This window comes from Zingiber officinale, chromosome 9B (assembly GCF_018446385.1).
Source record: "Zingiber officinale cultivar Zhangliang chromosome 9B, Zo_v1.1, whole genome shotgun sequence".
Lineage (NCBI taxonomy): Eukaryota > Viridiplantae > Streptophyta > Magnoliopsida > Zingiberales > Zingiberaceae > Zingiber > Zingiber officinale.
Window position 1 is genome coordinate 102,641,918 of NC_056003.1, and position 25,886 is coordinate 102,667,803.

Below are 25,886 nucleotides of genomic sequence, written 5' to 3' on the forward strand. Positions count from 1 at the left end.
TATTGAGGTTTACCTTGTAACAATCAAATTTTAGGTTTAAAAAAATATCATTTAAAATATTTTTATAGACTTGTATTTTATAATTGAGATTATTTTTGAGTAGAGTTAGAGTTTTGAGACTATTTAAAATATTTATTTAGTTGATGTAGGATTAGTTTTTTTATCATCAACAATATTGTGTCTACATCCCTTTTCCGAAAATTACTAGTTCTAATTGTTTAATTCATGGTTGCAAAAGGCGAATACGCTCGTCCCCAACGCTCCCACCAATCTGTCCCAGGGTCAACACGGAGGAGGTAAATTATGGGTGGCTACTAGCCTTTGGAATAGTGACTAGCACATAAGGGAGACATTTACTCGGCTTTGCCAAGATTCGAACCCCAGACCTCATGGTGGTAACACCTCATGTGCTAGCCACTATACTCATCCAAGGGGACCTGGTTGCTTAATTCATGGTATTATGCCAAATTAATAGGTCTGGAAAATCAACTTGTCCTTCCTTCTTCTAGCCGTGTTGAGAGGTGAGGTGACATCGCTCTTTACCTAAAATTTGATGTATTAAATTTTCAGTATGGTATAAATTATACATCATTCATATCAAAAATTTTAGTATGGTATCGGTATAATATTGTCTATGTGGAAATTATATAGAGAGAGAGATTTGATATGCTGCTCACCTTACACCGCACACCTTGTTTACACCTAAATTTTTTTTTCAATTTGATTTTTTTTGCTTAATATTATAACTCAACCTCTAACTAACAATCTAATTGGGATAACCGAGAGCTTAAAAATAATAAACAAAAAATAAAAAAAAATCAATTACACTATGTACTCATGAGGTGTGTGTTGGACCATTGGAAACCAGCTAGAGGGGATGAATAATCTTGCAAAGTAAGTTTACAACTTTCTCTTATTTCTATCTTTAGCAAGGATACGATATTAGATAACAAAAATTAATAACAAAAGAAAAACTAAGAGACTCTAGATTTTACTTGGTTACAGCCAGGGAAGTTGTTAATCCAAGATGATAAAAAAACTCTATTAAAAACATCTCTTTCGTGAATGCGGAGTAGCCTCTTACAGACTTTGAAAGCTCAGAAACTGATTAGGAAATAATTACAATGATTGATGTTTAACTCCTAACTACATGGTGTTATTTATAACCTTTTGGAGAAAGTTACTGTTTGCTGAGATAACACCGGAGGTGCCTCCAATCCATCCAAGGGGCCTCCAGGTGGATAAAAACGTATCCTTGTCGAAATGCTAACTTGTTGTTACTGTTCACTCGAGGTGCTTGGGTATTGTTTATCTGAAGCGCCTCTAGTCCCAAAGTTAGCAAATGCTTTACTAGTGCTTGAGGTGCCTCTAATGACATTTAAGATGCCTTGAGCATTGTTCATCTGAATAGTTAATTATAGTATTGACTATTATTTTTCACGCGCTCGCTTGGATGATACTTCGGTTGTTCAGAGTTAGAGCTCACCCAAACTCAATTTCAACCTTCTCCTCGGACAAACTCCCTTCTCGATTTCTGTTCCTTCGCATGCGCCGCACATATCCTTCTCGCTCCACTGGTATATTTTTCCGTAGCTTCTCGTCTCTCGGATGCACCGAGTCCGTCGGGTCACTGCCCATGCTAATATTCTCGTTTGTTATATCTTCTACTCGACTTATTATGTTCATAAGTCTCTATATAATTAGATATAAGACATCAAATATACAGAGTTTAACTTAACTTGGTTGACATGTATAATAAGAAAACAAAAAATAACAAAATAATGAGTATGGATAGTAGTTATCTTCTTAATAATAAAAAAAAAAATATCACTTTAGATTCTAATCTCTAAATATATATTATGAGTAATTTATAAGAGAATTTGTTTTATATATATTTAAATATTAAAAAAATATTAACTCTCCTATCAATATCAATATTTATTAGATTTTTTTATATACGGTAAATATTGATATATTTGATATATGCCAATATATGCATTATCTTTTAATTTTTGATATTTTTCAGATCCCTATCTCATGTTTTTTAATCTTATAAAAGTGTTTATATTATAATTTTATAAAAGTGCCACTTGTACAAAGAATAAGACAATATGATAAATTTAATAATTTACTTGGTATAAATACTACTAGATTTCTAAAATCCTACTAGAGTAACAGCTGATATCAACTATTAAGGCCATGCGCCCCCGGCTCAATTTTATTGTGCCCATAATTTTTAATATTATTTTTAATGAAAATATTATTTTTTATTTAAATTATTTTAATTTTATTTATTGATAATTTTTTTATTATATTATTTTTTTTAAAACCTAATCAACGATTCCCTTTTCCATATTAATTCCTCCCAACTAAAGATGTGAATTCGATAGATCGGATCAAATTGGTTTCATATCAAGTTAAATTTTTTCCTTTAAATCCAATCTAAACCCGACCAAAATTTGAATTCAACTCAAAATCTTTAAATCCGAATTTAAACCTGATCAATCCGACCAATCCGAATCTGACCCAGATAACTTAAAAATCCGATTTAAAACCACTTTTTCTTAACTATTTTCCCTATAATTTTTTTTTTTACTTTTATCTTAATATTCTATCATTATCATACTAACATTGATACTAATATATATAAAATCATCTTAATTTTCAAAATAAAATTTAATTTAACCCCAAAAAATTTACTAAACTCTATATTTGAATTAACCCGAACTAATCCAAAATCTTAATTTTCAAAATAAAATTTAATTTAACCTCAAAAAATAATTACTAAACCCTATATTTGAATCAACCCGAACTAATCCAAAAATTTTCAATCCAAAAATACTCCAATCTAAACCTGACCTGAACTCGAAAATATCCGACCTAAATCTAATTTTCTTACAATCGACTCAAATTATATGATTAGATCGGATTTATTTTTAATACAACTATAATATCTTATCTTGTTCTTCTGGTTACTTGGCAAATATTTTTCTCTTTCATCCATTATTCCCTTCGTTAATAATTTTGCTTGCTCCCTCTTTCTTTCTACGGTGAATCTGAATCGCTAAAATTTAACCATCCAGGAAATAAATGTACCTAAGTAAAAATTAATTAAGCTAAGTTAAAAAATTATTTAAATATTATTAATAAAAATTAATTAGGTATTATTTTAAAAAATTAAATATGAAAATAGATTAAAAAAATATATTTGACTTATAAAATATAATATTATCCTAAAAATTAGATTTAATGACCCTACAAATTTTTAAAAAACTTATTCTAACTAGTTAGAATCTAGTTATTTAATATTGCCCTCTTTTTAAAACCTCGATAAGAATATATAAAAAAAATAAGGGTTTCATTCAACATTAACCTCAAATTGATATTTTTTTTCAGTTTTTACATAAATAAAAAACTGACGACTTTCAAATTTTTCATATTTTTTTAAATGAAAATTTTAGATTTTATATCTGACATGTTAATTTTCATAGATTTTTATTAATCGAAATATTTAATCTAACGTGATTTATTACAATTTTATCAATCCAAAAAAATTATTATCAATATAAAAATTTAATTAGTAAAAAAAATAAAATTTTATATAAAAATATTTTTTTTAAAAAAAAATATTATTTTTTATTTTTTTTAAAAAAATTATAAATCGACCAGTGAGGATGGATATTTATTTTTTTTAAAAACAATATTGAAGATATAAAATTGTTTTGTCCTAGGGCCTCATGCATAATTAACCCTTAGGTCTTCGTGTTCCTTGCTGTCGCCGCTTATCTTCCAAAAAAGGAATACCTTGCTGTCGCTTCTTCTCCCACGAAACTAAAGCGTCGCCGGAAATGGAGTACGTGGATTCGCTCACCGGATTCCGCTTAGACGGCCGTCGTCCGAATGATGTGCATCTTTCTTCACTTATGCTACTCTTTCAATTTATTTATCTATTTTCTTGAAACTTCCATTGGTTTCTCCCTTTGCAGATGAGGCAAATACGTGGAGAGATTGGGGTTGTCGCAAAAGCTGACGGGTATACAATCTTATTTTTCTTCTTAATTTCTTTGTCGCCAGTTCTCTAAACAAAGAAAGGAACTCGTTTCCTTCTTCAATATGCTCACTAGCTTATTTGTTCCACTTAATATCTGTAGGAATAGGTTAGCAGTAAAGTAAATGAAAGGGAAGAAATCATAGTTATAATTCACTTGTAAAATGATATGATTCTTACATATGAATCAGAAATGAAAAATCCATTCTATTCAATACCATATGTATCTTATTTTATATAATCCTAAAAATTAGAAATAAAATAAATTAAAAGTCAAATATAACCAACTAAAAGTAAATATAACCCATTAAGAAATTGATTAAATCTAATATAGTAGAAATTAAATCTAAATCATTATTAAAAATGAAGAATTTTATATTATGCAATAGAGACATAAAGGAGGAAGAAAGCCAAATATCAAATCCGATGATGGAATGAATAGAATTTTTAATCTACCTTAACAATGAATGAGGAGAACAAGTGTTACTTAAAATATCAATGAGGGAAGCGATGGTGGCTTATAAATATTGTAATAGCAAAGTCATCTTCCATTCTAGATGATTTTTTTTTCAAAAGCATTTGGCAACAATTCTCTATTGATGTTTCATTTCTATGCAATGAAATAAATAACAATTTGTACAGTAGCATGAATTTAAGATGAGAATCTGCATATTTTGTTTTGATCAAATTCAGCTTCTGCCTGTATTATTATGCTATTTAAGGGAATATTCCATTATTTTACATATTTTTGGATGTCAAAACTATTCCAAACATATATTATTTTTAAAAACATATTTTTAGTTTTTTATCTGAACTTTATGATTCATAACTCATAAGTTGATGCACTTCATGATTTGCAAATTTGCCAAAATAATTCATGATACAAAGCTCATTTCAACAACCATGGAATTCCTTGACTAAAAAGATCCAGAAAGTTCAAACAATATCTTATTTTGATGTTTTGTAACAAAATAGATAATTCTTGCATTATGCTTAGTATGGTATTTACCTGCAAAATTTCATGTGCTGCTCTGCCATGCTGTCCATGAAGCTAGAGATTCATTTATTCCTTGTGCCTTATAGTAAACATTAGTGAAAAAGTTGGTGCTTATGAAGTGAGAATGAAGAGCATGGTGATTATGAGGAACCCAATGATGTTTATGCTTATGGGTGATATTAATCAGTTAACCACTAAATATTGTGCCTAATATCTAGTGAAGAAATTTAGCTCTGATTTTAATTATGACCTGTTATGCACTTGCATACCACAAATATACCTTGTGAAAACTTATGGCATATCACTTGAATACCGAATATGTTTTCTGCTATTTTTTATTTGATTTGTCTCAGATCTGCCCTTTTTGAGATGGGAAACACCAAAGTCATTGCTGCTGTTTATGGACCAAGAGAGGTTAGATATTTATGTTTACTTGTTCAGGCTGTTACTTTGAAGGGGAGCCTTGGCGCAACGGTAAAGTTGTTGCTTTGTGACCAAAACGTCACGGGTTCGAATCCTGGAAACAACCTCTGCTTTTAGCAGGGTAAGGCTGCGTACAATGGATCCTTCCCCGGGACCCCGCATAGCGGGAGCTTCGTGCATCGGGTTGACCTTTTTTTTTTGTTCAGGCTGTTACTATATTCTCTTTGTTAAAACAGTTTTTTGGGCTCCAGTGACATTTTAGCTTCTTTGCTGATATTATTTCCAATGTCAAGACTTAATTTTGTATTCTGTAACATGATTTAGGTCCAAAATAAGGGCCAACAGATTAATAACCAAGCATTAGTGAGTTTACTGTCTCTTTCTGTTTCTGTTGTTGCGGCAATGTTTTACTAGTATATTTTCTTACATATTATGTTTCCTTGGGATATTTTTAGGTGCGATGTGAGTATAGCATGGCTAATTTCAGCACTGGGGATCGTACAAGAAGACCAAAGGGGGACAGGTAATTTTACCAACTCACTCGAGTGTTCCTTGCCTTTTACATTGAAAAATTGCTTTAATTTGCATGGTTACAAGAAAGATATTTTGTGCCTTCCAAGGCTATGGAATAATGACCTTGTACAGTGCTCATGTTCAAAGTCTTTTTTGTTTAAGAATTTTAATTTGAGTTTCAGCATACCCAATTATGGACTTATCTCTTTTTTTCCCTTATTAAATTGGATGAGATGCCAATAATATCTTGCTTATTTTTAATTCTCATATTGAAACTTGTTGGAACTACCACAATTTTTTTAGCTTTGTGCTAACATAAACAAAAACATTGCAAATCTTTAATGACAGACGCTCTACAGAAATATCTTTAGTAATTCGCCAGACAATGGAAGCATGTATTCTAGTACACTTGATGCCACGCTCCCAGGTTAACATTTGGAGTTCCATTTGCATATTCTTGGTTTCTTTAATTAATGTTTCCTTCATTTTTCTTATTGCAGATTGACATTTTTGTACAAGTTCTTCAAGCAGATGGAGGTAACATCTCTTTCAATTCATGTACTTAAAATCTTAAATGCATTTATGAGTATTTTAAATTGTACCTTTCTAATGTGTATTCACCTTTTCATCTGTAACCTGCCCATTATTTCCAATGTTCCATGATACTTTAGGAACTCGATCAGCTTGTATCAATGCTGCAACTTTAGCACTTGCTGATGCTGGCATTCCTATGCGTGATATTGTCACCTCCTGCAGTGCTGGATATCTTTCTTCCACACCCTTACTTGGTGCCACAATTTTCTTTGCTTCTGAACAACTTCCCTTTCCTCTTTGAAGTTTTATATTCTAGTCTCACTATCAATTTATTATTGTTGGCAGATCTAAACTATGTAGAGGATAGTGCAGGAGGTCCAGATGTCACTGTAGGGATTCTAGGAAAGATGGATAAAGTAACTCTTCTTCAGGTATCGTAGCAAACAGAGCATATCTAGATATGAGTTGCTGAGCATGCCATATTATCTCTGTTGTTTCTCAATTATATTAATCTTAGGAATTATTTATTGAAAAATGATATGCTCAAGGAAAGAATCTCAATGAAATGCTCAAGATAGACACATAAAATGATGGGGCATACAAAAAGTGAAATGGTGAGCCATTAATTTATGTGTCTATCCTTGAGCATTTCATTGAGATTTTTCCTTGAGTGTATCATAGCTCTTATTTATTTCATCTATTGAACAATTTGTATTAGCATTTCATGTTGAAAAGTAAATAAAACCATAGGTAACACATATAAGGTCCCATGTGGACATTAGATTTGTGAACAATAGGAATAAAATTCAGATTCGGTAAGAAATGTTTAGGCCTCACTCAACACAATCTATTGGACATGTCAAAGAACTTGAAGAGTTTGAGCTTTTGTCCAGCTCTACAACTGAGCTCTAACATAATAACATCAACAGCAACAAGCCATGTTAGTTTCCGAATATTATTTTATCCCAGCATTTGACTTATGCAATGATTATCACTAATAATGTTTAGATCATTTAAGGTACTTTTGTTTATATGATAACTTGAGTTTTATTTTTCATCTCCTTGATTCCCTTGAACCCCCACATCCTTTAACACTAGATGTTTTAATTTGTGTGACTATAGCATCTATTATCATCTTTGAATATGCCTATATCTTCTGTCCCTTTATCATTTATTAGAGCATGTGTAGTTGCTTTTGATAGTAAACGGTGAGATGAGGAAGAGCTGGTATGCTGGGCAGTAGATGGAGGGCTTGCACACTGAGCAGGTCTGTGGTGGATGGATATTGACAACCATGTGGGGAGGGTTTCTATGTTAGTCAGGAGATGGAGGCTTGCATGCTGAGCAGTCTGGAGTGATATTTACACCTATGGAGGAAAGTTGTCGGGATCGGAAGTGAGGTAAATGATAAACAAGTTTGGTGATGAGCGTTGTGAGACAAAATTTGTGACCAGTCTTGATACTGAACACAAAACTCTTGCTAATCTTAACTATAGCTATGCTCATACCCGTAAATAGCTCAAAACGCGCCCAATACAATTAGGTCCTTGTACAAGTTTACTGAACAAATACCAATGATTTTAGGGGAAAAAAGATTTAAGAGCTGGTTATGAGTTTGCTTAGTATGTACTTATGCTATAATGCTCATAAAAATCCTTAAAGTGCATATTGAAGAAGCATAATTTTCTTTTTAATCTAACAAAGCCGAAACAAGCATATGCATTATTTACAAGGGAGTTATGTTCAAAGTTCCAACATTTTAAAGCAGTGTTCAAATTAATTATGAATAATGTTTACATTTTCTTTTGATGAGGTTCCTAGAAGGGTGGAACCTTAATGAGAATTTACCTATGATTTGTATTTGGCTTATTTGAGTTTAGTCATTCCCAGTTGTTTGATTGGTATGCCTATCCAAAATGAAGAGTAATGCTTTACATTTGTTCGATACATTTTTTTTTTCAGTTTTTATATTTGGCTAATTCTCATTTTGGGAAAATTTCAGATGGATTCAAAACTACCTATCGATATTTTTGAAAATGTTATGCAACTTGCAATAGAAGGATGCAAAGCGATAGCTCAGTACATACGGGAAGTAAGAAATAATTCAATCAATTAGATGATTTCATGCATTCAAGATTTTGCTTCAAGTTAATTACTCAATGTGCATGCAATTTTATGTTGTTTTTTTTTTTAATGTTTTTGAAGATTCCTCGTAGAGTTTATTCATCTGGGTATTATTAATGCTTTAGGTAATATATGTAGCTTGGTGAGTTTTAAATTCCCATAGCATGAGAATTGTTGGCTATGTCGTAAAATTTATGTTTGTTGTACCTCTCTTTAATATGTTTAACCCCGCCCCTTAAATTCTAGTTAATGTTGTATGTCAATTATTCCTTATGTTTTATTCAATTTATGTTTAATGTGTGCACCTTTTTTTATGGGTTGCTTGGTTGCAGGTTTTATTAGAGAATACAAAGCTATTGGAGAGTCGCAAAGGTCTATGAGGAGGTACCATCAGTCAAAAGATTAATTTCCCCCTCTTTTCTTTCTCAGTTACAATTAATTATAGGGATTTCTCACGAGGCACCTCTTTCAATTATTCTCATAGGACACCCACACTTTGTTTCTGAACAATGGGCACTCCTTTTTTTTATCCTTTCTTTTCTCCCCTAAATGATTTAATTTTTTGATGGACAAAATAAACTCCAAATGAGAAATTTGCTTTCTTGAAAGCACTAGTGTAGGATGACCTTTTTACTCTCCTTTTCTCCCAGTTTGTATGTAATTCACTTTACATTTTTTATTAGTTGTACATTGCAACAGCCTCCATTCATCATTCTAAACTTTTTATGCCGAGTAAGTACTGAAGTTGTTTGTTGGCAATTTCTATTACCAGATTATCATTGGCGGCTCTCCCTTCTACGACGTATGGTCAAGCTGCAATTTGATTTACTAGACACGCAATGTGCTTCCAATTGCAGAAGGGTTTTCCATCTCAAACACTAATTTTGAGCAAGAAACTGAATTTGTAGCAAGTCCCTCCCATTGTGAATTAGTTTATCCACATGATTTGAAAGGTGGGAAAAACTACAAAACTATGTTTTTCCATACTTGAAACCTTTGAAGTAACAGTCTTCTTGCTATCACTCCCCTCTCCCGAATTTATGTGCTGTGTTACCTGGTATATGCTGTGCCATACTTCATATGCTACTGTAAGCAATGCAGACCCTGCCAAACTTAACTAACATGAATACCCTCGGTTTCAATATGGATCCATTTGACTATTACAGAGCCATCGTTTAATCATAAAGGAAAAAACAAGTCGCTATAGGCAAAAGAAACTAGAAGACAAGCCATCATGTAATGAATTCAATAACAAGAAAATAAATGATCATCTTTAACTAAATACCATTTGCCTATAAGCATATAGCTCCAAACAAGAACAAAGGAAAAACTTCCTCAGAATTGTTGACAAATGAGCTACACTATTCTATTTTCCTTTTCCGCACCCACTACTATCCTTAGACATTGTAGATGATCAGCAATCCCATACATGGCCATCATCTCACTACGATGAAGCTTGTATCCATCCAATGTTTGTGACCCTTGCAGTCACCAAATTCATCGCTTCTTATATATGCAAGGTTTCAACTCAGGCCATTCAATGCTTTTGACTTTGATACTTCTTTCCTGTAAATCAATATTGGCAACTCCAATCAAACCTATTATGAAATATGTAAATTCTTGGATACCTGACTAAGGCAACCGCGAGATGAAATCTTACCGTTTTCTTGAAGTAGAACATAACAAACATCTTATTAGAAAAATCCTGGAAACCAATTAATTTAGCATTAGCAACATAGCGGAAGGCGGGTTTCTCCTACTCATGAGAGCATTGGCAAGGATAACCATTCAGTTTGTCTAGTTAGATTGTGCTCGCTGCAAATAGAGAGCTTTAGATGGATGAATGAACTAACCTTTGAAAGCAAAGACAAACCAAGTTGTTCAATGGCTTCGCAAAACTCATCAGGATTAGCTCCACCATTGTTAGGATCAAACCTACTCCGCACTTCAGCTATTAGAAGCCAGCCACTGCACCATGGCATTGGTAGCTAATCTATTAAAATACATTTAGCAAAGAACATGAACACTGAATTAAGAACAAAATTGCATGGCTAACCTGGGCTTTAGAACTCGTTTAGCTTCCAGCAAATAGTTATGGTAGTTGGTTCCCATCAAAGACAAACAGAAAACTGCTACATCTATGGAGATTGACTCCAGTGGTGTCTGCCAATAAAAATGCCCACAGTTACTTGTTAGCCATGTTAATATCAGGTATGAATATCTACTATGGGTCATAATTGTGATCAAGAGCATCTAGAAGTCCGGGTGTCAACACTAATATTGGGAGCGTGGACCAAAGGGTGCAACTGCATATCTAGCTATTACTCACAGAAGTTTGATGATGATCTTATGCATTAAATGAAAAAAATATAGTAGAATGCATTGCAACTCATCTATCTGACATTAAGAGGGGTGGCAGTTACAGTCAGTATTTTACATGTAAATTTCAGAGGAATTAATTAAATGATCAACTGTACAACTATCAATGCAGAATAAACAAAGCAACAGAAATGATCTTGTGTATCCTTTGTAAATTTGCTTTGTTATTTGAAAAAGGCATAAAATGCATATTTTGACTGTGTGATATCTACTCAGGTCATGTTATTCATTATTATGATGGTTGTGGATATTTTCTAACGAATTGTCACCATGTACACGGAAGATCGCCCTCGTGACATTTGTCCACGAACATATGAACATATTGAGTCATTGACCCCCACTGCAGACTGCCACCATCTTAAGAGTTTGGCATCAATGGAAAGTTGGAGACAATATTATAGATTGAAAATTTCATTACCTCTTCCCTATTCCTCATCCGAATAATCAAGGTTTTATCCCTTATTTCTCCTCCTCTCCCTCCTTTTCGCCTCTCCTTTCTCTTCAATCTCCCTCTCTCCAAGTAAACATAGCCTAAGTCACAATAACAGAAGCATAAATCTCAAATCACCATAACAGAACCATGAATCTCTAGTCTGAATTCAGCCAACATTTTCAATCCCTTATTAGTCAGTGCTTACTTCACCAAGGAAGAGGTTCACACCATTAACTGATACAAATGAAAATATAAACAAAAATAATTAGAAAATAGCAATCTGGGTGGGAGCTGGCAACTGATCCTCATGTATAGGCGGGCAGGTTTAAACAGTTAATGATAGAATTTTTTTTACCAAAATTCCTATTCTTTTGTTTTTTTTTAAATAAAGGCTGAACTAGATCTGACCTGGGACTCATTTTGGGTAGAAACAAAAGAAACTAGTGATTTGATTTTGAAATACTGATTGTCGCTACTTTCATTTGAATTTGGAGTACTAGGAAGTAATTAACATCAAGACAAGTCATTTTAACATTATGTAACAGAAGCCAGTAATATATGAATATAGTTAATTAGAACTTATCAAGAACAATGGATCCGGTGTTTAAAGGACATATCAGAAGAAGAATAGCTAGAAAGAAATCAAAGAGGTAGTGCATACGTGAGCCATATCACAGGCAATTACTGATGGGTCATTGGAAACAAGGTCAATGGAGAAGACCTTATTCTTCACATTTCTTGCTAGTGTTGCATTCCCTAGAGCATGATTTAAATGATTAATGCAAATAAGGTTAATGTTGTCACTTGAATATAAAAATAATATTCAACCCAAAGTGAATTTCAAAGTATCCTCACCACAACCAAAATCAGCAACTGTCAAAGAAGAACTATGACTCTTTAGCCATTTAATGATCGTGTTAACTGGTTGTTGTGGCCAATGCAACATTTGCTCTTGGTATCCTGCATGATACTAACGAATGAAGCATAAGTCACAACAGAATATGTGATACTTCATGTCATAATCTAGTCCTGAAACGAATTTTTTGCTTGCTGATGTAATATAAAAGGGTAAATTTGATATGGAAGGAAAATAAAGATAAAGGAGGTAAATCATGCTCTCAAATCAACTAGGTTTATACTAAGGCTTCTTCCATATTCTGCTCATTAGTTAACTTTCTATTTCAAAACATCCAGACAAATTTCCTCAACGTTACTGGTTATGATAATGGGCATCGAAAATGCAGCAGTTTATAAGCAGCCTCAGCAAGTCTAATCAGACTGTCTTGGAGAGAGAAAAAACAAGACGTACAAATGGAAAAGTAGAATTACCACATTAAATAGTTGCGGATCATCCTTGAATAAGTTGAATGCCTCGGTACCATTGCAAGTCTATAATTTCTCATTTAACATTCTGAAATGGCCTCCTGATAACCTCATTCTCATCTACAGATCAGTTAGAACATTGTGGCTGTGAGGAAAAAAAATATATAACGACTTGAAATATAGAAACGAGAAGGCAAAGAGTCCGAAGGTTAAGAAAAAAAGATGGCCAAAAAAAGAATCTTGTGAAAAGAAAACACAGACCACGAAAGGAAGAAAATGGATCAAGGAACAAAGGTGCGATTTTTTGAAACCCTACACAAAATTCCTCGGTGCCAGAGAGTGATGCGCCTAATTACCTTCTCAAGGAAACCAGGTTGCGACTTGGAGTTGGATGACGGTTCAACCTTTCTCCTCTTAGGATGGGGCGGCGGCGAGAAAGACTCCGCCTTGCCACGCTGCGCCTTTAGGGTTGGCAACTCCGAGCTCTTGCTGGTTTGGGACCTTCGCCCTTTTCGCTTCTTCCGGGATGCATGGGGTCTAGCATCCATCGTCTTCGGGGTGCAAATTCTTGACTACCAATAAAGACGACGGAAAATAGCCGCAAGACGAATCAGGATGACGAGCTGTTATCCATTGGTCATCGATCTAGACGGTATCTCACCATAAACTCTAATCGATGAACTTTGTGCAATTTAGCGAAGGAATTTCTTATTTTAATTTTAAAGTCCGTTGGACAAAAATACCCTAACCTCAGCACCCATGAAGACGACGATTCCTCAATCCTTAACTTTAATTCACGGTTTAAAACCGTCAGTTCATTCATGGTTCATGATTCAGAAATATTATATTTAAAAAAATAAAATTATAAATTCATATAATTATTTACGATTATTAAAAATAATCATATAGCCAAAAAAAAGTTATTTATTATTTATTAAATAATCAATTAAAAAATATGTATGATCTTTTTAATATTTAATTGTATTCTCACTAAAATATAATAAAATGGTAAAACGAAAATAATAATGTGTAAATTATTTATGCAATGATGGTCTCAAATGAACAATGCATATCAAGTGCGTAGAAATTTAGCGGAGAGTGTACATAGAGCTCATAACTCTGATATAGTTGAGTTGAGATGTAATTAACTTAAACATTAAATTGACTTAATGGAACGAGGTTTCTAATAATAATAGTAAAAGGTAAAATTGATTTACACAGTCAGTTTCATAATCATCTGTGAAGAGGTAAATTAGAAAGCTATAATTGACTAGTACGAAAGAAGATTTTTTTTCCCAACTATACCAAAGATAGAACAAGAGTTTCTAACAAGATGGACCAAAAGATGGTCGGTTAATAATGTCATGAAAGATCCAAGAATTTAGAAATTCTTAGCCTAGTATACTTTAGCGTTGTTGCAAACATTAAAATAAAAATCTTTTTGGTAAGAGTTTCAAAAGTTTAAGTTTGTTGACATTAGGACATTATTTTTTTTGATAAATTTTATTCAATTAAATCTAGAAAAAAAACTATGAAGTATGAACATTTGACATTTCTATTGTCTTCCTAAAATTCATTATTAAAATTAGGAATGTGAATTTCCGAACCCGAGGGATGATCTAATATTTAAAATTAAGAGTATACTAGATGTTTAATTTGATGGGTATGAGAATGTATATTCGATCCCCAATGGATATAAAAATGAAAGTTAAAATTCTGATAAAAATGAATATGAATATAATCATACGAAAAATATAAAATCTAACCCATTGATGTGCCTAATTAAAACTAGCTTACAAAATAATCTTTATTCTACTCTGCATCACAATTATAAGTTGGATGTAACATTGGAATGTGGACACAAGGGAAATTGTAGTATATCTAATACTATTATCGAATTATAGGAACATTGGGATTGTGTAGAACAAGAAAATACTTATGTGTTGGGAACCTTATCAATAAAAAAGAAGTGTTTTTTATCCTATTTCAAAGTGATTTTTTATCCTCATTAATACAGCTTAACTATTGGATTTTAGAGAGATGGGCTAATGATAATCTCTTGCACAACAAAATGCAAAACAAATATATAAATATTAGCTAGATAAAAAGAGTAATTACTAAGATATATAAAAAAAATAAATTTTCAATAGAGAAACAAAACTATTGGGTTGGATTTAATAAGAAGTTCGGATAGATTAATTATGATCGAACTTGTCTTCAACTATTATGAGTATTTTTATCAATCTCACACAACAATTAAAGCATGACCAAAATACTTTGAAATAGCTTCACAACTTGAATGTAAAGATTAAGGCCAAAAACATCAAAGGCAAGAAGCACCACCAAGCCACCTCTCAATAGCCACCAACGCCTCATGGGGCATGTACTCAGTCACAGTGTGACCGCCACCCTGTTCATGACAAGGATTAAAACATTATTCATTTTTCTTATTTATTTTAATTTGCATGTTCATGGAAAAATCTCAAAGAGATCAAGACTTGTCACCCTGAATGTGGCGAAGCAAAGGTTGTTTTCAAATTCTACAGCATACCTGTTCCAAGAACAAGATGAACAAGCTACTGAAACTGATTTTGATTTATTAAAGAAAACTAACTGACTTACCCAGCAATGTTGCCATCAACCGTCCAGGGATGCCATTTGTTGATAACTGAGTAGTTGAATGATTTCAACCATTGGAGTTGTCCAGTATATGGAAGCACCAGGTCATGATCCCCACTGAAAAGGATAAAAACAAAGAACGACCTCTTTAAATCACCAAAATTATTCATCTCAAGTGATTCAAGTTTATGATGTGATTACTTGTAGATGAACCCTTTGTATCCTTTCTTTGTTAGGTTCAAATGATACTCCATGGTACTCAACACTGTTCTCTCGTAGTTTATCTGTTTCGTGCATCTAATCCATTGCCCAGTCACTTCCCTCTGCAGAACATGAGTCAAAATTATTTTTTCGAGATGATGGTAACAAAGCAGCCCATTGTTCTACCAGTATAAGAACACCGCACTTACAGGAGCAGCGTTTACGATTCGTCTTGAATTTTCAGATTCAAACAGTCTTTCTGAGGCTAGTTCATAACCCTGTCAAGAACAATCTGTCAATGCTACCAAAGAGTTTTCCTGGAAAGCTACTGCAAACATTTGTTGTTCTCTGTAAATTGCTTACATGGCACTCTTCATTAAAGGGACTTGCACCATGAATGTCCTGGTACATCTTGAGAGAATCATGTTCATAGGAGTCCATGTTCACTGCCATGTCGAAATGGCACCGCAAGCAAAGGACATGGTAAGGGTTGATACTTTCAACGTGCTGCAGCAAAAGAGTAGTGCATATTGTGTTACATGTAACAGCGCAACAGACCTTATAGAACAACAAAAAAGGACCGAAACTTGACTCACCGACTGAAAAATTTCCATGTTCTTCAAGCAATCAGGATCGTCGTTGCCAACATATTTGCCTTGGCAAGAACTAGCCAAGTCCTGACAAGAATTGAGAATGAGTTGATTGGAATTGCATTAGCAGTACCATAAATTGCAACGAACAATAAAGGCACCTGGTAGTGTTCATCTGAGATTAGCCCTATTCTGTTAGCAAATGGCACCACAGCACTTCTTTCGGAGTCAACATCGTATGCTCCATTGCCTATTGAGTAGCCCTGTGAGATTTGTGAGAGGAAAAAGAGTGACTTATGTTTTAGTATCATAAGAATGCAAAAAGGTAAAGAATCAAAGAATTATAGTATAAAAAGTAATGTTAGTAACATAACCTTTAAGTTTATCCTTGGTTCTTTACCGGATTCTATTCCTGAAATTAGATAAATACACCTTTGTTAAAGACAAAGGAATGAGATTAAACAGCAAGCAACTGATTAATTACACAAAGCACTGGAAGAGCAAAAGGTCTTATTTGGCTAGATCATTTTCTTCAAATATACCTTTTGCAATTTCTTGGGCTAATGGTGGCACAATGACACCAGTATACGAGCAGGCTGCCAAAAAAAGAGGATTGGGAAGGAACTCAGGGTACTCAGAATACCACTGCATATATAGAATGTGTTAGTATGTAGAAACTATTTGGGATGAAATGATAATTAGATTATTTTTTTGGCCAAACCTTTATTAGAAAATCATACAAATCAGATACTGTTTTATCATCGTTGGTAATATAGTCATCGACGTTTTCAGCATATGAGTATCCAGTTCCTACTGGGGAATCCACGGAAAGAATGCTAGAAACCTGCGAAACATGTAGCAATATTAATTGATATTCTATGATTCCTGTGGTTTCTATGCTTCCAAATGTGCCCGAAACCAACAACTCAATGATAGAATTATGAAACCCCAACAAATTCATTATGTTTTGCAATGGAAACTTGAATGAAACATGACAATTGGTTGGGATTATATGATTTGTAGTGGCAACAAAGGCATGGATTATATGATTATATGTTTGTGGTGTTCTAAAAAGGAGTAATTGTCAATAAGATAGGAAGGATTACCGAACTTTAGTATCACTTTGCACACCCCAAATCGAGGAGTTTAAAAAACAAAAATCGAATAGTGGAAAACTAAATCAAATAGTATCAATTTTACAGTCTAAAGAAATAGAACGTGTCTAGTTGACGACATGATTTTTTTTTTTTTTACGAAAGTCACAAGAAAAAACATATTGGTACCTTAGTCCATGAGTAGGAACTTAGCCTAGTTTTCGGTTGCTTTGTATAGTGAAATGTATCAGGCACTACCTCAAAAGGACCTGAAACAAGTTAACATTCAAGTGAGTGAAGAAACCAACATATAGAGAGTAATCCAAAAATTCATAAATGCGAATGAAATGATTGGTATCGAAAAATTATTATCTATGGAATGTGATATAATATCACAAAATGAATGCAAATAAACTAAAGATGTCTTACCAACAAGATGTGCAAGTGCATCAAGTCCAGAACAACCAGGGCCACCTGTTATCCATAATGTTATTGGATCTTTTGAAGGATTTCTTTCTGAAGTTGCAAAATAATAATACATATGTCTCTTGTGTTCTTCATCTCCTAAACCTATGTACCTACTCAGTATATCATATAAAAAACAAACGAATGTGAATCGAATAGAAACAAATGAATAATGGAATCCAACAAAAGAACAAGCATTTTTTGAGGGATAATGATAGATGATAAGGCAAAATTGATTGCTTTTTGCGTCTTACCCGGCATAGTGTTTAGAAGGAAATTCACCATCGAATCCAGGAAATTGCTTCACCTCAGCATCAATTGGTGCTCCTCCAACAGAAATTAAAAATAACAATATCAGAATAAGAGTCACGAGAACATTTGACGCCATGATATCTTTTGATCTCTTCTATACTCTAATTCTTCATTTAAATGAAAATAGAACTCATCCGATGAAAGATGCAAGTGTTCTATAGTGAGAGGTGAGGAAAAAAAGGAAAGCATTTACATCTATCAAAACCTACCAAAACCAAATGTTTCGGTTTTTTGACAAGTTTGGATGGGAATAAAGGAAAGGAACAAACTTTCTTTTTCAGTTTTGGAACGGAACACTCTTTCCGTATGTTGGATAAATAAAATGAAAAGAGAAACAAACTTTCTTTTTCAGTATTGGAGTAACAAGAATATCATAAAAAAAAATATATTTGTTTCCAAAATAAGATGATTTAATAATAAACTATCTTTTGATTAGGAAAATTTAAAAAGTAAGTTATAAAGTGACTTGGCACAATTGGTGCAATAAGCAAGTTGCAATGAATATTTTACCAATTTATAATTTGTCATAGAAGCAATATATAAAGAACAATACGGAAAGAGAAAATTTTGCAATGCCAAGTAGGTCTATATTTTGTAAAATTTCTTAAGCATGTTTAAAGAAATGAAAGCTCAATCAATTTTGAACTTGATACTCATCTCCATTTAGCTTTCCTTTTTTGTGGGCTTTCTTTTATATATATATATATATATATTTCTCATTCCGTTTGGCTTTAATGACTTTTTCATTGATTAAGAATTTGACTTTTAAATTAAACGAACAAGAGAGTGAGAAGATTACTTTTTCTGTGGTTTGAGATGCTATTTGTTTGATATATGGCTAGAGTTAAAAATTACATGTGATTTACATGTAGCCCATCCATTATTCAAATTGGACTACTTTGCTATTGAAGAGTTTGCTGAGCTTAGCAACATTCAACATCAAACTCAACTTTCGAATTGTTTTGGCCTCTCCCTATCCATCTTCCTCAGTTGCCTCTACCCATCACTTCCATCCCCTTTATTGGTCGGCTCCAACCTTCACAAATCCATTGAATCTACCAGCTTACCACATAGACGAGAGCTAAATTGAACAAGCAAATTCTAGATCCTGTCCTCTTTTCTCACTATTGGCTTTGTTCATCTCTTAGCCGAGACACAACCCACTTACCACCTTCACACTCCCATTCAAACCATATCATCTTCCATTGTTGTCCCAAAGCAAAACTGATTTCTTGTAACATTTTGCAAGAAATCTAATAACAGAGGCAAAGTCAAATATAAGAAAACTGAGCTACAAATTCAAAATGAAAAACAAGTAAATGTTAATATAAATTTACTCACAAGATAGTTGAGTAATATTGTTACAAGACATAAATGATACATCCATCATTCCCCAAACATGATGACTGAGAGGATGATGAAATTCTTACATCCCCAAACAACAAAAATAAGAGACATATACTGAAAATTAAAAGAGCTGTACCACTCCAAATGAGTTTGTTTTTTTTACAGAAAAAGCTACTTTTATTGTTGTTGAAAACAACGTCGATACATTCATTGATGTAATTAATCAATTAATATTTAATTCCAATTGAAACATTGCATGCAATTTTTAATATAAATATTTTATTGATAAATCAACACAAAATTTTTGAAAGAAAAAAAATGATGCTGGACAGGAACAAATAAGTTGCTCTCTGGCGAAAATGTGATCAGTGACTATCAATAGCTTTTTTAAGCTGTAGAAGATGCATTGCAATTTTCAGGCATAGAAATCGGACTTCAACCAAAATCATTTCCAGCCAAAAGCTTAGCATCCCAAAAGCTGATCCTTCGCATGTTATTCTCTTGGAATCTGCCAATGCTTCCGATGCAACTTTGCCGATGATGAAATATGTTTCTAGGGAGGACCCTTGAAGCTGGCCAAAAAAAATATCCATGTAAAAGGATTGTTAATGAATCATGTGGGAAACAGAGAACAAAGAGGCATGGAAGCTATTGATGAAAACTATCAAGGGAAGTTGTCCATCAGATCTACTGACAACACTCAGCTATCATCAGAGCATCCTCACTGATACTCAGTGATATGCTTACAACATTTTCGGGGACCAATGTGAGAACAAGGAAAGAAGTAACAACTACGAGATATTCAACGTGATAATAGAAAAAATAAATTCAGCAGGTGAAAAATAAAGAGTACAAAAACAAAACATCAAGTGACATGCCTGATTGCTGAATATAATCTTAATACAACTTTTTTTTGAATGTGACTAAGCTTGAAACAAATGCATGATATACGATGAGGTCGGTATATAACCTACCAGGGTATGATTGACAGATCTTAAACAGTCATTAGTCTTCAACATTAGTAAAATTACACGTGGTAGTCTCCTAAGCAGCTCTGATATTTGAGGAAAATACTGAGCAGCATACATCTGGATAAGAAATAAAGAAAATAAGTTAGGGCACATATTTTGTAAAGCTTCTTGCATCATGTAACCAACAAAAATCCCATTTTTTTTTACGGTTATCAAAAAAAAAATAACACATAACCTTAATTCTGAAAGATACTTGAGCTTAGACAGAATAGAAACATTCTGAGACGAGAAACAGACTACACAACAATGATCAGAGATAACGTGTCTAAATATGGAACACAAGTTTAAATAACAACACACTAATTTCGAACACCACCACTAATCAATCTCTCACCACCACCTATCATGCTGCTAACACTAAACTACATGATTCAATTTCACCTAGGAAGTTGACACTACTACAACACCACTTGTCAAAAAAGTTGCTAGCAGTACTTGAAAAAGAGTTGATAATACCGTGCAATTGAATTAATTCACAAGTTCAAGAACTTCCATAAATAAATTTAAAAACAGACTTCTTCATATTAGACACCTCACTACCTCAGGTCACTAGCTCATGTTAAAACCACATCAGACTCGGGCAAGTAGAAAAGAAAATTAAATGTTTGTCTTATTTCTCCTCCAGTTCTAGTTACTTTCTCATTTTAAATTCCATTTCCTTTATTTGATTTTGTCGTTTTCCCTTCTCTCTTGTATGCTCATTTTACTAATTTTAGATGAAATTACAATCAAAGGTCTAAAGTCTAATTCTGAGTTGGGGTATCAGTATCCAGTTTGGAACTAGCCACATTGATGTCATGTTGGTCATGCCAATCCCAGTTTTGATCCCTATGCAGAGACTTAAGAACAGCAAGGGAGGTAAAAAAGAAAAGAATGGACCAAAGGTCTTGTTCGAAGCCCTAACAGAAGAGGAGGAAATATCAGCGGAAAAGAAGACTTGTTTCATCAATGGAGGAACTTGCAAGTGTCATGTTCATCATAACTGGAGGAAGTCCCCCCTTGTGTCGTTTCATCAAAGAAGGTCAACTCCTCGGGTTGCGAGGAGACTAGGTTCCATCAGCGCTAGAGAAGAAACACTTATGTTGCTTTTTATGGATGGTGAAGAAGGTCATTTCAAGCTGGAGAAAGAAGGTGCTTTTGTCACAATCTGGTGGAGAATTGGACTCAAAGAAGATGCATTGAGTAGAGAACAATTACAAGAAGATGCCAAGTGAATTCGCCTGTGCGCTCTCGTGCCACCAGCATGCAATGATTTTTGAAACATAATTACAGTGGTAGGTAGGACCCAAGAAGCAATTTACTTGTACATGGCATGCCACTCATGTGTAAACAAAAATACTGCAAAAAAAGACTAATTATCACACATCTATCATCTCTTTGCTTGCTTTTGACCATCTGCCTAGACACAGCAGCAACAAGAGCAATTTTGGGAATGCAATCCAAGGGGCTGCGGTTAACAGTTCTACCAATAGAAAGCATTTATAGCTTGATTTCGTCCAATCACTTTCTAGATAGTTCAGTGAAATTTTCACTTGGTCAACCAATTCAACACGTGTTAATTACATAGAGAATCCAAGAGTAAAATCCACCCAATCAATCCTATTTTCCTGATCACACAAAATGATTTTTTTTTTTTTTTAATTTCAGAGGCAGTATTGACTAATACAAATAGGCTCAATACCTGTAGTTCTGCACGGTCATCCTGATTTCCCTTGATAACTAAGTGGTCTGCTGATGGATCCACAACTTTTTGCCAAGGCCTCATAGTGAGTACTCCGGCAAATAGAACATAAAGATCCTCACCAGCACCAAGTTTTATACTATTGTCCTTGATGGCCTTAACATCAGCAAAAACTAGACCCTGGATGCACAAGATGAACCCAATGGAAATAAATCATAAGTGTAGATATCAAAGACTACGTAAACAAAGATTAGATGTACCTTCCAAAGTGCAGCATAGTTTATTCTAGTAGAAAAATTGAGCTCTCTGTAAAGACCATGATCAAGCAGTATCAATTGTGGTTTCTTTTTCCCTGTGTCAAAAAAGAAGCTGTTTGAGAAACATGTCTACATTTTTTTCTCCCAAATTTACTTTCTTCAGTGTCAAATAAAATACTCTTTATTACAATAATAAAAAAAAGGAATGATATGATATCATTTAAAGCAATATAGGAAGGTCATCAAATAATAAACAATAAAATTTATAATAGTAATAATAATAAAAAAAGGATAGTCCGGTGCACGAAGCTCCCGCCATGCGGGGTCCGGGAAAAGATCCATTGTAAGCAGCCTTACCCTGCTTTTTACAAGAGGCTGCTTCTAGTATTCGAACCCGTGACCTTTATTAAAAATATTTAGTTTGCTTATTATTGTTATTGTTATAGAAGCAATATGAGATTATTTTGTCCTACTTGCAGATATGCTACATTTGGGCTGCTGGTTAAGTTGTAGTTTGAGCTATTATATGGGAGCATGTATTTAAATTCGGCATAGTTTAGTCTATGGACTTGATCATCTCCTCTATAATATTAGTTGAAACATAGAGACATAAGATAGTCCCAATGTGACTGATATGGTAGAATCCCTCCATGTGTCCCATGTGGTCAAAGGTCGTGTTCAGTCGAAGTTAAGATGGGTCAGACGTAACTCAAAGGGTATCAGACAACCTAGAAGGGACTCGAGTCTAATCAAACCTATTCAATACACCCATCCCACATAATAGAGTTTACACAGGGATAAGTCAGCTATTGCGACTCGGCCTCAATTACCGACATTGCCCTAGCTCGGCCTCAGCCGCTGACATCATCCCTGTCACGGCCTTAATCGCCAATATCACCCCTGGTTCAACCTTAGTCGCCGACATCATCCCGCCTTGGCCTCAATCACCAATATCATCTCTGCCTCGGCCTCAGTCGCCGACATCTTTCATGACTCAGCCTCAGTCGCCGACTTCATCTACGCCTTGGCCTCAGTCGCTGACATCTTCCATAACTCGGTCTCAGTCACCGACTTCATCTATCCTCAAGTCCACTCAACATCAACCTTAGATCAAGCTCACACCTTATGTGGCCCTTTAAAAACACTAAGAGGTGTGTGGATAGGGGGCGACGTAACTGCCTCATTAATAAGACCGTTTCTCTCGAAAGATGTGGACAACAACGAGCATTTCGGAAGACGTGGACAATGACAGTGAGCATCCCCGAAGACATGGACAACGATGGCGAATATTCTGGAGAATGTGCACATTTACAGCTCTTTAAAAGATCGCCTACTCCTACAGGCGCAGGTATGCACACACAGAATCCAACTTGTCCTTACGGTAGTCTTCTCCCTTAAGCAAACCTTAACTTGAGCATCGGAGTGACTTGTCGAGACTCCTCCCTAGTGTCATTCTAACCCTCTTTTGGGGTGCCTTTTTGGTTCTTTCATCCCCTTCACCGACGATCTCTGAAGAGCATGCACATTAACCCGTTCGTTGACCGGTGGCTTGACCGTCCACTATATTTGGCCAGAACAATAACGGAGACAATTTTAAAAATTCAATGCACTGGCTTAACAAAGTTATAACTTCAGACTTCAAGATGATCATATAATATTAAACAAAATAAAAAAGAAAAAAAAAGAGCAGCCCGGTGCACGAAGCTCCCGCCATGCAAGGTCCCGGGGAAAGATCCATTGTACGCAACCTTACCCTGCTTTTTGTAAGAAGTTATTTCCAGGATTCGAACCCGTGACCTTTTGGTCACATAGCAACAACTTTACCGTTACGCCAAGGCTCCCCTTCATAATATTAAACAAAATGAACAAAGTAAATTCCAAGAGTGCAAGTAGATTTTTTTTTTTTTGCCTTTGTAAGAACAGTTGGTAGCTCATTAGAATAAAGTGTTAAGATCTCTCACGTAACTTGATAAGGACTAAGAAAGAATGGTGTAGTGGCATCATAGAGAGGAGCAGGAGATGAACTGGGTGAGATACAAAACCCATTGTTTCAAATGCCGATCAGTATCCAATTGATGATAGCGATCAGCATGACAGAAACCTATTAATATTGTGCCATCATAGATAGATAGTCACTGTGCAGCCCGTGCTGACACATTTTCAGCAACTGAGGTAGGAAGCTGATTCTTTGCTCGTAACTCATTCTTTGATTCTTTCAATTAATCATAGGGAGTAAATACACTATAAAATGAGAGGGCAAGAAAGGAAGCACCTATCCAGTAACAAAGAGGAATGATGTAGGAGTTTGAGAAACAAACTGAGATCCATTTATATCCTAATTGAGAAGGTGCAAAACTAACACCAGGTGTTATCTTAGGTATTTTGATCGACATGTAGAGAATCAATTCAATATCAAATGTCTTATGAACATTATATAGTTTATGAATCGGCAAATTAGGGTTAAGATTCTACAAGAATCAGTGCTTGCAAGTGATGCACAACACTCATTTTTGTATCAGTATAGTTAGTATACAAGATGCTTACTATATTGGTATCACTATGCCATGGTATCTGAACCATATAGTCCCAATCAGAGAACAAAACTCCAGTGAAATGATACTATAAACCTTTATAGTAACTACTAGTTAGTTTGACCAAATGCACAAATTGCAACTACTAGTGACTAGTTTTTCACGTCGAACATAAAGAAAGACCATCAGCCTGATATAAGAACATGTTCGTCACTTATAATTGTAGAAGAAGTAGAATGCATCATCAGAGTACTAGACAAAATTGGAAACATAGAGAGAGGAAGGCAAAAATCCACCCATGTATTATAGTAAAAGTATGTGTAGAAGATTTACAGAATCCCACGAGGGAGAATAACGATAATAAGTTAAAAAGGTTAATCTAAGGATAAACCCAAAAAAGCATAGGTAGCCATTCAGAATGTTGTAAAGCGAGGGAGTAGGTGATTATTAAGCTTGCAACACATTCCTAAGTCCAGCCAAGGATGATGGATTTGTTTGCTTATCTTGCGAAGGTCACAAACATAAGGGAGGTTTGAACATTCATCAATTGATGTAGGAAGATCATTACAGCCAAAAGGTTGTGATCCACCTCACTAGAGAAAAATCACAGGATAAAAAGAGGTGAGATGAATGGGTAGGAAAAACATGAGTAGGCCACTCATGCACAATCTTTCTCATGAACCACCCTCCAACCACATAATTTAACTTAATTTAACTTTGTGCAGTCACAAAATAATCCAAAGTAAAACATTTTATGCGGGTATGACAGAATAGGCACAGTCAGATGTAAGGCTCCATTCCACAGAATGGTTAGACGTTAGCAAGGGAGGTTCATGAGACTGAAATGTAGGTGATACAGACATAATTTGTTGTGGCGTTTTCGAAATGGAAGAATCAGGGAAAGAGTTTTTGGAAGGAAATTATTCTTAATCAATTGTGATGTTGAAAATAAATCTGGTCCCTACAGCAAAGCTGCAATCTGGT

The 25,886-nt window shown here is 34.3% G+C and overlaps 3 protein-coding genes and 1 pseudogene across 4 annotated transcripts in view; 1 reads left to right on the forward strand and 3 right to left on the reverse strand.

Moving 5' to 3' along the window:
• Positions 1 to 3,736: 3,736 nt before the first annotated feature.
• On the forward strand, positions 3,737 to 9,661 carry LOC122022666 (exosome complex component RRP41 homolog). The gene is made up of 12 exons (XM_042580718.1): positions 3,737 to 3,905; positions 3,987 to 4,033; positions 5,399 to 5,459; positions 5,793 to 5,831; positions 5,924 to 5,991; positions 6,330 to 6,408; positions 6,482 to 6,518; positions 6,653 to 6,769; positions 6,861 to 6,946; positions 8,518 to 8,607; positions 8,972 to 9,023; positions 9,412 to 9,661. Exons 1-11 carry the CDS (start codon positions 3,849 to 3,851, stop codon positions 9,017 to 9,019), a joined length of 729 nt encoding a protein of 242 aa, XP_042436652.1. The 5' UTR covers positions 3,737 to 3,848; the 3' UTR covers positions 9,020 to 9,023; positions 9,412 to 9,661.
• A 232-nt stretch (positions 9,662 to 9,893) lies between these two features.
• On the reverse strand, positions 9,894 to 13,454 carry LOC122022665 (annotated as a pseudogene).
• A 1,643-nt stretch (positions 13,455 to 15,097) lies between these two features.
• LOC122023241 (serine carboxypeptidase 1-like) lies at positions 15,098 to 18,131 on the reverse strand. Its single transcript, XM_042581314.1, has 14 exons — positions 17,998 to 18,131; positions 17,708 to 17,856; positions 17,468 to 17,547; positions 16,906 to 17,028; positions 16,727 to 16,829; positions 16,559 to 16,596; positions 16,346 to 16,447; positions 16,191 to 16,271; positions 15,958 to 16,101; positions 15,804 to 15,872; positions 15,595 to 15,716; positions 15,397 to 15,510; positions 15,280 to 15,325; positions 15,098 to 15,184 (listed from the first exon to the last, which is right to left on the reverse strand). The coding sequence occupies exons 1-14, from the start codon at positions 18,129 to 18,131 to the stop codon at positions 15,098 to 15,100; spliced, it is 1,392 nt and encodes a 463-aa protein (XP_042437248.1).
• A 1,424-nt stretch (positions 18,132 to 19,555) lies between these two features.
• LOC122023958 (putative ABC1 protein At2g40090) overlaps positions 19,556 to 25,886 on the reverse strand; it is a 37,039-nt gene continuing 30,708 nt past the window's right edge. For both annotated transcript variants that reach the window (XM_042582410.1, XM_042582411.1), the window contains 4 exons: positions 22,375 to 22,466; positions 22,115 to 22,294; positions 20,377 to 20,490; positions 19,556 to 19,974 (listed from right to left, as the gene is read on the reverse strand). In XM_042582410.1, the coding sequence (XP_042438344.1) occupies positions 19,768 to 19,974; positions 20,377 to 20,490; positions 22,115 to 22,294; positions 22,375 to 22,466 (593 nt within the window). In that variant the 3' untranslated portion in view covers positions 19,556 to 19,767. The remainder of the gene's footprint in view (positions 19,975 to 20,376; positions 20,491 to 22,114; positions 22,295 to 22,374; positions 22,467 to 25,886) is intronic.

What these genes read in the sequence shown, in the direction of transcription:
- LOC122022666 (XM_042580718.1), top strand. Translation starts at nt 3,849, where the DNA reads ATGGAGTACGTGGATTCGCTCACCGGATTCCGCTTAGACGGCCGTCGT. An exon ending in ACTTGATGCCACGCTCCCAG is followed by an intron (nt 6,409 to 6,481) that starts GTTAACATTTGG and finishes TTCTTATTGCAG; the next exon opens with ATTGACATTTTTGTACAAGT. An exon ending in ATAAAGTAACTCTTCTTCAG is followed by an intron (nt 6,947 to 8,517) that starts GTATCGTAGCAA and finishes GGAAAATTTCAG; the next exon opens with ATGGATTCAAAACTACCTAT.
- LOC122023241 (XM_042581314.1), bottom strand. Translation starts at nt 18,131, where the DNA reads ATGGCGTCAAATGTTCTCGTGACTCTTATTCTGATATTGTTATTTTTA. An exon ending in AACCAAGGATAAACTTAAAG is followed by an intron (nt 16,448 to 16,558) that starts GTTATGTTACTA and finishes CAAATCTCACAG; the next exon opens with GGCTACTCAATAGGCAATGG. An exon ending in ACATGGAAATTTTTCAGTCG is followed by an intron (nt 16,102 to 16,190) that starts GTGAGTCAAGTT and finishes CTTTTGCTGCAG; the next exon opens with CACGTTGAAAGTATCAACCC.